Source organism: Priapulus caudatus, unplaced genomic scaffold, assembly GCF_000485595.1.
Source record: "Priapulus caudatus unplaced genomic scaffold, Priapulus_caudatus-5.0.1 Scaffold0, whole genome shotgun sequence".
In the NCBI taxonomy this organism is placed as follows: Eukaryota; Metazoa; Priapulida; class Priapulimorpha; order Priapulimorphida; family Priapulidae; genus Priapulus; species Priapulus caudatus.
The window spans coordinates 835,601-848,278 of record NW_014577061.1 but is presented as its reverse complement, the minus strand read 5'-3'; the positions used below and the strand labels follow the sequence as shown (position 1 = coordinate 848,278).

Here is a 12,678-nt window from a genome sequence, read left to right as displayed (position 1 = left end):
TGTGTACGTACACGTGCGTGCGTGCGTCCGTGCGTGTGCACGTACACATGCGTGCGTACGTGTGCACGCACACACGTGCGTGCGTGCGTGAGTGTGCACGTACACGTGCGGGCGTGCGTGCGTGTGTACGTACACGTGCGTGCGTGCGTCCGTGCGTGTGCACGTACACATGCGTGCGTACGTGTGTACGCACACACACGTGCGTGCGTGCGTGCGTGTGCACGTCCACGTGCGGGCGTGCGGGCGTCTGTACGTACACGCACGGTTTAACCCGACGTTTCGTTCCCCATTGAAGTGTTCTGAAACTCCATATTGATTGAAGGATGACTACTCGAGAGCTTATAGGTATCTTATCTAAGTATCTTTATCCGTTAATACACCCTACCGCTGACATTACTGGGGATACCCTTCTGCCCTGTCACTGCCCCTACACGGCCGACTATTAAACATTTTTAGGACTAATTACGGTTTCGAGTGGGGATACAGTGATGAAACGAGTGGGGTAGTGAGATAGGGAGGTGCTAAAACAAGAAATAAATAGAATACGTCACTCGGCATGTACTCACATCCGGTGTGAACATGTAGGATAGTCCGATTCCTGCTCCAGGTAAGGTGAGGGCACGGCCACAGAATATGATCAGGACCATGTACGGAAACGTAGCAGTGAAGTACATTACCTGAAGTAGAAGAATATATATCATCAGGAGTGTATCAATATATTGATACACTCCTGATATCATGTTGTATATATATGCCAATTTTAGTACTAGTGTATGTTCATCTTTGGTGTCAGCTACTATAGCAATGCAGCAAAGAGATGCATGCTTAATTAATTCTGTACACACACCATGCAGAAGCTATAAACGTGCAATCTGCACACAGCTGCTGGTCACCCCATGCGAATCCCATGGTGTCAAAATTTATGCTCGCCCACAAATCACTTGAACTATGACGAACACTAAAAGCTTAATTTAATCTGGCGAAATATTTCACAATTACAAACAAATAGCTCTCACTACATGGCTCTTGGGGTATACGAGATGACAGCGTTACATGCGTCAAACTTCATGAGCCTTCTGAACAGAATTGCATTTCTTGACGTAACTACTCGGTGAAGACGCGAGACTGCGTGGTTGTGTGGACTGTGACCTCGGTGAAGGTCGTGTTATTATTCTACTGTAATGTACACCTGTGCATCTACAATCTACATACATGTACACTATACCTACGTAATAAATCACCAACCTTATAGATTATACCAGGAGTTAATAATGCCAAACTTGTCATTATTAACTCCTGATTATACTGATAGTGCTTCTCTCAAACCATATAATAAAATTGTCAAAAATGCAACATATACAACATTACATTCATTAACACTAAAGCTGGGTTTACACTATCGACTTTATGCAGGCAACTTGGCGTTTTTCTTCTTTCTACCTATATACATGTTCGAAGCTCTTAATTATGTTATCGATCGCGAGGCGTGTCGTTTCCATAACAAATTACTTCAAACAAGATAAGCTGGAAGCATTCACATATTATGATTAAAATTGTTGTTTCTTATTCTGTGATACGTATTACGGAATATGAATTTCCCCTCATAGAGGTTAAAACATTCATATATGCAGCACAATGACAATAACTTGGGATCAATTAATTATGGCTCCACCGCGAACATACTGCACCTAAATTAACGATAAATTTACACTACTATATTTTGCAACTGTGATGCAAACGTATTGATGCAAATATCAGAAACTCAACATGTCACCAGAGATTCGCCAAGCATCGTGATAGCCCTTTCACTATTATGAAACGGGAGCCTAATTAATTCCAGCATATGTTACGCAGCCGTTACTGAATTCGTGTACATGTATATCAGTTATGTGCACATAACTTTACAATTAGCTTCTGCACGTGCAAGTTTTATATATACACACAAAGAAAAAATAGGGCTCCATATTAGGATAGATAGACGAGTCCCCGGGGGGGGGGGGCACTCCCTATTGCATGGTAGGTATCAAGAGCGTATTAAGAAGCCTTCTTTTCAAGCCTTCTTGATACGCGCTTGTAGGTATGTGCCGCGGTTATGATCGCCCTTTTCTCCTCGATATTTCCGGACCGGAGACCTCCTTTTTTCACATATTTCTCGTCCAGGAGCATAGATATTACTTTTTCCGCACTGGACACCCCCCTTTTCACATATTTCCCGTTCCGGAGACCCCCTCTCCCTTTTCATATATTTTTCGTCTCTGCGCATATATGTCCTACTTCTTCCCGCAAGTTCCGGAGACCCCCTCTCGCAAACATGTCCAGTTCCGGAGCATCATACTTTATAGCAAACCCTAGTTCCGGAGACCCCCATTTTGATGTGCTGTGATACCCCCGTCAGACTGGACGGCGACCATCCGCGACCGTACGGCGACCAGAAAATATACAAGGTCGCCGGCAAACGTGAACACAACGCGAGAAAAAGGCCCAACAGATTACAAAATTGAAAAAAAGCCGTGACCTGTGCGATCATACCGCGTTCTCACGGCGCGCCCGCCACGACCTTTCCGCGCTTATGGCGTTTCTATTGAGATCTATGGGCTTAGCAACGGCGATCACCGGCGTTCCCGCGGCGCTCTCACCACGCTCATGGGGTTCTTACCACGCGTCTTCTACGTGTATCGCGACTGCACGGCGACCTCACGGCGTTTCTACCACGTTCTCACGGCGACTATATAAGCTGGTCAGATTTTCGGAGATTTCAACTGTATAGTTGTGCGTTTGCTGAGTAGAAACACGATGCCGAAGAAACAAGCTACCATAGGCCGAGGCCGTGGCCGTGGCCGAGACAGATCGGCATGAAACAGTTCGGCAGATCGGATGAGACAGATACATAAAGTCGCCGTTGCAAATGTTACAATTTTTGCAGTCTTTGCCACGCGTGTACTGCGCGTGTACTACGTTCATGAAGATGTTACGACGCTTGTCTCACGACCTTCGCGACCCCACCGCGTTCTCACCGCGTTCCAGGTCAGATCGCCGAACCTTGGCGTTTGTTTTGAACATGCTCAAAACAAACGCCGTGACTCGGCGATCATTGGCGACCATGGCGACCACAGCACGATGTCTGGCGTTTCCACCACGCTTATACTACGCTTATGGCGACCATTTTCCGTCACCGTAGCAGCGCAGTGAAGACGCCACCCCGGACTGACGGGGGTATGAGTACCAGAGCCCCCCATTTTGATGTGCTGTTAGCATCGGAGCCCCCCAATTCCATCTCTCAAGTGGCACATACCTACCCTATTTTGTAAGGAGTGCCCCCCCCCCCCGTAAATGGCGTTCAAATGCTCAGACCTCTGCACTATACAATTTCACCGCACGCACACCACGGTGCACAATAACTAACAGAAAGATGGATCTGTCTCTATCTTTCTGTGAGTTTCCTGTTGACCCCTGTAGAGAATGTCATAACCACAAGCAGTTGAAAGAAGTTAAAATTATGTTAATATCTCCAAAACTGTGCTTCATTATTACCCATACATGCTAATGGCAGCCCATCGCTGTTCAAACTATACCTACGTTAATTACATTACACCCACCAAGGTGTGTATAGCACCATTTATCAATCGTTCAATATCGAGAGTAACCTCTAAATTAGCAATGTGCCTATTCGTTTTTCTAATAGTGATATAATTATTACATACAATGTGTAAATTCCATCAATCAGAAGATCAGTTTTGTATTATAAACCGTAAATTACACTTACACGTTGTAAGTAGTATAGTGAAAGTGTTCCGTAATTCAGAGTTATGCTCTCACTATTGCTAAAGTTTATCTATAAAAACTTAAAGCCATTCCAGGGTGAATGCGTCAGGCAAGTACAATTACAGCATTCTGAACGGAAACAACGTGCAGTTGCGAGATGCTTAATAAGCATAACGTGCATTAGCTCGAATACACAGAACAACATATAAATATGTATTTGATATGGCGTATTTGCATCGCACAGCTTGTACTGGATGTGACGGAATAAAAGGAAAGTATGAGGAATCACACGCTGAAACACATGCCATGCCACCCATCCTTTTCACATACCATTTACATACACTGGCAGTCAGGACTGGGTGTACTGTAGCGCCCAGAATAGGCTGATAATAAAATAAGTATGCGCATGACCCCTGCTGCCGGTATAACCACTATATACCTTAAATTCTTCTCTGCGATTTACCGTATACCTTATCCGTAGAGATCACCCACGCTACAGCGAATGGCTGCGTTACATAGCGATAACAACTACGTATAGGATCTTACGGCAAATAACATGAGGATAAAAGCACGCTGCTGGCAAATTCTTGTGGCTACAGCTATTTTCAGGAGTAAAAGGCCGGACACACTATGCGATTTTATCGGGCGACACAGTCGGGCGACACAGTCGGGCAACTCAATCGCCGGTGAAAATCGGCTAATGTGTCCAGTCAGTCGCCGCCGATTAAGTCGTCCGGCCCTTTAGATCGCATTAAAATCGCCTAGTGTGTCCGGCCCTTTAATAAAGACATTTTGGTGGGCGATGCCGCCTCAATGATAGCACAGGTATTATCCGCCTCAGTGATAGCACAGGTATCGTAGACGAAGTGAACATGGAAAACACATTTGACAAACTGAGCTGGGGTGCGGCACATTGCTTATCCTGTCAGATCGCGTCATATACTTAAAAATGAAGTCGACGATTTACTATGAAATGAACATAATAAATGAATTTGTTGAACTTTATATCTGTATTCCAATCCTATACAACTGACATTTTCATTTACCAACTGAGAAAGCGTGTTTTTTACAAAACGGTCTATATAGGGTTACAATCATCCAGTTTGGTTAAACATGTACTTTGTTAAAACAATTTTATTATAGTGTAATTCCATCTATGTATACAATTAGTGTACATATTAGATATGTAGAGGATTTGCTAAGTTAGCATTTATTAGCCAAAACGGACAAAGTGGACAATTTTGCATCCTGCATTTTTCAGCGAAATTATTTAGCAAGCATTTGAGGAGAAAACTAGAATTACCTTACTTGTTGGCTATATACGAACGTCGTAAACTAGCTAGCAGGTGAGAGACATAGACCATGCACAAGAAAGGACGCAGAGGGAGATGATGCATAATTGATCAAGGCCGGATGAATGAACAATTTAATAGGCATTCTACTTAGCCTACCTACCTAGTGTGAATGTGTGTGTGTGTGTTCGTATGAGTGCCTGCAAATATAAGTCTACCGCATGTGTATGCACTCAAGTCAGCTACTGCATGATAGTTATAGATAGACATTTATAACATTTTATCAGGAGTGAATAATAATACACTGTATTATTATTCACTCCTGATTTTATCATTAATGTCCTTTTCTACGCATTTATATCAGGAATACATAATAAACAGTTGATGATAAGGTGAACATTGACATGCACACAAATGTGATATCAACAACAACAACAATAATAATAATAACAATAATAATAATAATAATAACAAAACAAAAACAAACATCTGGAGGTACTTACCCTGCCTGATGACTTTATCCCCTTCATTATGCAGAAAAAAACAATAATCCAGGCTAGACATAGGCATCCAGCCATCTTCCACTGTATTCCACCAAATTCTTCAATACTCGGCGATATGTTCAATGCATCTCGGTACCAATAGTACGACGTTGCTGAGCTGATATGGCACTCGTGCACAACTGTGTTATTGTTACTACTGTCAACGGGGCACTCTGCCCATGGCAGCCGTTTTTGGAATGAGCTAAACAGGTAATACAGACACCAAGTTATGATCACGTTGTAGTAAACACCAAGGATAAATCCTAAGATGGAACTTGAGATTCCAACACCTCCTAGAAATGGATGGATTTCATTCCACACTCCTATACTGCCTTTGCGCAGCTTCTGTCCTATTCCAAGCTCGAGGTAAAAGAGTGGAATTCCCTCTAAACCCAACATGATAATGTATGGTATTATGAAGGCACCTGCAAATAATAGAGAACATGAATATCGAGCTAACTTGCATGAGTATTGTGTATGAGTATACATCAGTACTAACAAACCGTCGCAGATTGATAGCAGAGGTATATAGACCCCCCGGGGGCGGGTGCACTTCATATATATTGCATGGTAGGTATGTGCCGCGGGAGAGACCTCCTTTTTTACCCTAAACTTCCGTTCCAAAGCATCACAAGTTTGGCTGGTATTATTTCTCCGGCCGCCGGAGAAGCAGCGGTAAAAACCATCGTTATTTCTCCGGCCGCCGGAGAATTAAGAACAAATTTTCTTGTTAGATCTCCGGCGCCGGAGAAACAAGTGTACGTTTTCAGCACTGCTACTCCGGCTTTGCCGTAGAAGCAGTGCTGAAAATCATAGTTAAATTCTCCGGCAGACCGAAGTGTCCCGCCGCCGCTGTATGTATTAGGCAGGAAGACGGCCACGTGGTCTACCCAGCCATGTATCAGGATGTATCTAACCCTAATCTCAGCAGAATAGGGTGTGCCTCTGTACACGTCTTTAGCAATGTCTGACATCCCCGTCATGTCTTTTGTGTTATAGGACCTAGTTGCCTATCCAAGGGCTTATCAGTTTCAGTTTCGGCATTCAGTTTGGCGGCATAGTCTGCTTTTTGCCGGAGAAGCCAGTTTGATTCCTTGGCTTAGTTGTCCGGCTTGCCGGGGAAATAATCACTTCGCACAAGTTTACATTTTCGAACATAGCCAGTTTCAGAGCATCCCACATTCAACAAACATTAGTTCCAGAGACCCCCATTTTTAGGTCTGAGTTAGCTCCAGAGCCCCTCGTTTTTAACTTCGCAGTGGCACATACCTATCATAATGTGAGGTGAGTGTCCCCGGAATATAGACATTACAGTATAGACACACACACACACTCGTCGAGCTAGCGTTCACGATGTCGAATGACGGTCGCTTTGACATGATACTACACTATCATTTCCATAAATCTGTGTTCATTCTTTTCTGCCACTATAACCTCATAATCGCATACACATGATGGTAGTCTTCAAAGTCTAAGGAGACTACAGCGTTAGACGAAGAGAGAGATCGAGAGATCAACACGACGGATTGCAGTATCATTACTAGTTCGAATATATATATATACTATATATACTATATACTATATATATAATCGTGGGATCACATTAATGTATTATTATATATATTTATGTATATAATATACATATATATATATATAATCATGGGCCGGGCGCAGCAGGGGGCAGGGGGGGGGCGGGTCGCCCCTATATTTGGGCGAAGAAAAGGAAGAAGTAAGAGAGAAGAAAAGAAAAAGAAAAGAAAAAGAAAGAAAAGAAAGAAAAGAAAAGGAAAGAGCCTCCCCCCAACAAAATTTTGTTGTTGTTGAAATTTGGCAAGATTTACCGCTCAGGTCGCTCCATTTTAGTGTAATAATTGGAAAATCTGCCAATCATGGCGGAGGGGTAGAACGGTGCTAAACACGCCCCTCCCACACCGTCCCCGCGCTCGGGTCGCTTGCTCCTCGCTGCTGTTCGGGCTGGCTCCGGTCGCTTCGCCTTGTCCTTCCCTGGTCCGTCTTCGCGCCGAGAGCAGGGGCGTGTACAGGGGGGGTCTAGGGAGTGCCCGGCCCCCTTGCTCGCGCAGTCAAAACGCATCTGAGGGGCGTGTAGATTTTAAAAAATTCTGGGACGCCAGACCCAGACCCCCTTGGTGCTCGAACTTTGGTGTTGTACGTTAGACCCCCGGTACAAATCCCTGTACACGGCATCCCGTGCCGAGGCAAATTGCGAACATTGAACAAACGAACCCCCCCCAGAATCAAAGGGTGGTAGGGCCTATGTGTTGTGTGGTGTGTGTGTGTGTGTGTGTAGTGTGTGTGTGTGTGTCGTGTGTGTGTGTGTGTGTGGTTGTGTGTGTGTGTGTGTGTGTGTGTGATGGTGTGTGATGTGTGTGTGTGTGTGGATGACGCGATTGATAGTTAAGCGCGTACGCGGACGAGCCAGCAGCAGTCCGGCTGCTGCTGTTGAGCGGCGAGCAGATACCTGGCGTAATATCGTGGGTTTTCTGTGTGTTCGTGGAGTCGTGTAACGTATGTCGCTGGCGGAGGTATGGCTCTCTCCGTGAGTTGCCCTCTGTCTAGTTTTAGTTAGTGTGTGTTAGCGTGCGATGTGTGGTGTGTGTGTGTGTGTGCGTGTGCGTATGACGTTCGTTATGCACTCTCTCCGGTCATGTTTTTCGTCTACCTACATAAAAGAATTATTGTAGTGCTACAGATAGATTTTAAAGAATCCACTGTTCCCCTAGTTCCGGAGACCCCCTCTTTTAATGTCCAGTTTCAGAAAGCATTGCATTGTCAAGGAAAATCTAGGTAGTTCAGAGACCCATGTTTCGAACATGGAGCCGTTCAGAGCATACAAATTCAACAAACATTAGTTTCAGAGACCACATTTGCGTCTGAGTTAGTTCCAGAGCCCCACCCATTTTACTTGTAGTGGCAGATACCAGCTACCTACCAAATGTGGGGTTGAGCCTCGCCCCGGGTTTCATCTCTTGGTATATGTTGCTCTTGGTTCCGCTGCACCATTTTTTGTCAGCAATTCGAGGCTTTGCTTAGCTAACTGCTGAGAGGGGTTCCCCGGACCCTGCAGGGGGCAGCTAAGCGGGCGCCGCTTGGGCCCAGCGGGAATTCATACGGTTGCGCAAAGTGTAATTGAGTAACGGTTTCTATCTACCAGTACGTACGCCAAGCTCGTGAGGTGCGATCATACAACTTGGAGCGTAGCCTGGTACGCAAAGATGTGATGAATTCAGTGGTGATCACTCCGCATCGTGCTGCTGGTGTTGAGGGGCACGCCTAGCATAAACCAAGTCAGCTCTGCGACACTGACATACAAAACTGACGCTCTTTTGCTATGTAAAATACATATGGCTTTAGCTGTCTACAGGGAGTGCTGGAGGATGTGGATGTTGTCGCTCATTTTCGTTTGTATGATTGTGTTCCAACCTGCGATGAAGCAGCAACACGTACGGCGTGCGTGCGGGTGCGTGTGCACTGTACACATGCGTGCGTGCTGTGTGTGCCGTACAAGTGCGTGCGTGTGCACGTCAGCGTGGCGTGGTTGCGCTACTGTAAATGGCGTCGCGTGCGGTGCGTGTGTACGTACACGGTGCGGTGGTTGTGTGACGTAAAGTGCGTGGCGTGTGACGCATATGCGCCGCGGGTGGTGCACGTTACCGGTAACTACGGACTTCGCTATAAGAAACAATGCCACTATGACAGAAAAGCGTGCGGCAAGAGGCGCGCGCTGTGCTGTGTATATGGTATTATTTATTTATTTTAGTTGAGTATATTTTATAATGTTTTCTCAATAAAATAATGCATGCTGCGGTATGCTGGAAACACCTGCGGAAATTTCGAGTGGTTTACGGCACCTCGTCAGCTCGTGTAAAGTTACGCAAAGGTTTACGTAAATTTTAGCTTGATGAATCGCACCTAAAACGGCCTCGCTTGCGTACGCGAAATCATACGAAAATTTACTAAATAGCTGTGTTGATGAATCGCAACTAAGCAACGTCGATTGCGTAGGCTACACAAGATTTACGCAAAATATTTTGCGTACGCAGCTTGATGAATCATGAATCTACCCCCTGGACTCCACCCGTCAGTGCAAGCGCACACGGTATCAGTCTACAGTTCCCAGGGGCGTGTACAGGGGGGGTCCAGGGGGTCCGGACCCCCCCTGCTCGCGCAGAAAACGCATCTGAGGGGGTCTAATTTCAAAAATGCTCCTGTACACGCCCCTGGTTTCGCCCCCCCTAAGAAAATACCCTGGCGCCGCCCCTGTATATAATTATGTGATCGCCACGATCGTTAGACTGTTAGTGTTAAAAAATGTATATGATCAATGTTACCTCCTCCATTTTGTTGACAAAGATACGGAAATCTCCATATGTTTGCCAGTCCAATTGCGTAAGAGACGAGAGCACAAAAAAACTGCATTTTGTTTCCCCACGCCGCTCGTCTCTGACTGTCCGGACCAGGTATTTGTATAGTGACCACTTCAAGATCGTCGTTTTCACTTCCACAATCATCGTTGCCTTCTCTATTTTCTGCTCTCATCAAGTCAAGTTGCGTTTCCCTAGTTGTATTCATTTTACCAAGTTATTTTATACACACGGAAAGAAACGTTTACATTAATCACAATTAATAGCTTTCTTGGTCTGTACGCTGCCACCAGATCATGTATGATGTGGGCGTGTAGTAAACTGTAAAGTATCAACAGACCAAACGAAGCTGATGCAGTCAGTGATTGCTACCTCAACAAATGCGACGAACGCGTGCTGGCGTGAATCTCGTGCAGCGCGTTAGCATTCCGTCGATATCATTTCAACCATAGATGTTTCAACCAATCACGACTGACTCGCTCGCTGGTTGGCTGCGAGAAGATGTCGTCATTTATGGCCCAGTCACACCATAGATATAGAAGAGAAGATATATATCTATGGTCACACATACGCGACGCACGGCCCGCGCATTGAAAAATGGAAAATAAGATCAGTGTGTCGTTGTGCGCCCAACTTTTGTCAGGATTTGGGAGAAGCTAGCGAGTTGACAACGAATGCACACCGTGTTGCTAGCGCGCTGCGCGTATACAGGGCGCATACAGAGCGCATACAGAGCGTATACAGGGCGCACATGTTAAAAAATCCAACGAATGCACAGCTTGTTGCTAGCGCACGGAACGAATGGTCCGCGCATGCACCGCGCATTCAACGCACAGCCAGCGAACGGCAGCGGTCATGCATGCTGTGACAATGAGCTTGACGGTCCCGGGCTGCTGCTGCATCGTGCTCAGGAGAACTTGGAAACGGTTGGTCAGGATGCCGAAGGCATTTTCTACGACCCTCCTGGCTCGGGAAAGCCGGTAGTTCAAGATGCGCTCCGGCCGCGTCATACCCCGGAGGCTGTACGGCTTCATCATGTTGGGTCGTAGGGCAAAGGCCTTAGCCATCGTCGCCTACGAAGAATGTAGGGCACATCCTGGTTGTCGTTGGGAAGAGGATCGGGATCAGGGAAGCCTAGACTACCATCTTCAACGCATTCATTCAGCTCAGAGGCATTGTAGATCTGAGCGTCTGATGCTGATCCCATACCGCCGATGTCTGCCCAGATAAACTTGTAATCAGCATCCATGAGCGCCATGAGGACAACGGAGTGGAACCCGTTGTAGTACTGTAGTCAGGGGCGTGTACAGGGGGGGGGGGGTCCACTATTTATCATCTTGTGACAGCAGAAATGTTAGTGGAGCCCACACAAGTTAGTTATAGCAAAGAAATCACCGAAATTGACATATCAAACACGAATAAAAACTGTATACCTAAACTTATATTACGCATCCTTACTCCAAATGAACGTTTGGTTCCTTAGTAAATGTAATATTTAAGACGTTCTTCAAGTCGTCACATAGAAGTTTTCGGTCCCTCAAATTATTAACTATTATTCGTTGACGTATCATAAGCTTATAGGGCCATATGTGTTAAAATGTTAAATATTCTTACATTGTAAAGAAACCTCCACCTGTGCAATCAGTGCTAGAGATATCACATTTACCTTTCACCGTGAAATTACACAGCGCGCAAATCACACAAAGCGTAGTGCTGTAGCATATATGTCTAACTGGTTTGTGTAACAACAAATGTCGCATGTGATAAGTCATTAAGTGACTAGTAATGACCAAGTCATTAAGTTACCAGGATTAAACGTTGATTGCGAAACAACTTGTGACGAGCTTGACGTGATATGTATATAATATATGTCACTAGACACATACCTCTAATCTAGCGTAGCGTGACTTAAAATATGTTTCATAGCAGAAATGGTAAGTGTCATGGTGACATATACGATGTCACGATTGTAAGTAATGTGAGATAATATCTTTATTACAAGTACAGTGTGGCATAAGATGCCTCATTAATGTAAAATGGCATTAAATGCATTATATTACATTATGGCATTATTGTAATATGATAAGATACTGTGTATGTAAATTGTGGTGTTTGCGACAGAGCACGGGAAGCGTGAAGCAATACGGGCCCGCAGTATTACACAAATACTTTTATGGATATAATCAAATTGAGCCAGCATCTGAAGGAATAACAATTGACACACACAGATTGACATTGCTCAAATAACAATTACTTTACACTCTTATGCATCAGCAATAGTCTACAACCATAGAATGGCCTTCGCCCCGTATTACACACCCGATAGAAAAAGCTCTTAGAACAGTGGTTCTTAACCTTTTTTGAGTCATGGACCCCTTTGAAAATCTGGTGAAACCTACGGACCCCTCCCCAGAAAAGTGCACATAAGCAGCTAGCGAACCTAAATTTTAAATAATTTTTATGCGCCTGGTTCACGGACCCCCTGAAGCCCATTCACGGACCGCAAAGGGGTCTATGGACCACATGTTAAGAACCCCTGCCTAAGAAGAACACAACCATGAAATAATTGCACACGCTTTAATTTAGTTGCCGTATCAAAACAACTCTGCCAATATGTATATACTCGAGGGGCTTTTTTATGAAGCTTAAATTACCAAGCTCTAAAATTAGACCTGCGAGGAATACAAAGAAATATATTCG

The 12,678-nt window shown here is 44.9% G+C and overlaps 1 protein-coding gene across 1 annotated transcript in view; it reads right to left on the bottom strand.

The window, feature by feature from the left end:
* Positions 1-10,326, bottom strand: part of LOC106805665 (sodium- and chloride-dependent transporter XTRP3A-like) — an 84,725-nt gene extending 74,399 nt beyond the window's left edge. Inside the window, exons 1-3 of the mRNA XM_014807395.1 lie at positions 9,946-10,326; positions 5,558-6,021; positions 567-677 (exon numbers count right to left, since the gene is read on the bottom strand). Coding sequence (XP_014662881.1) covers positions 567-677; positions 5,558-6,021; positions 9,946-10,186 — 816 coding nt within the window. The 5' untranslated portion in view covers positions 10,187-10,326. The remainder of the gene's footprint in view (positions 1-566; positions 678-5,557; positions 6,022-9,945) is intronic.
* Positions 10,327-12,678: the final 2,352 nt, after the last annotated feature.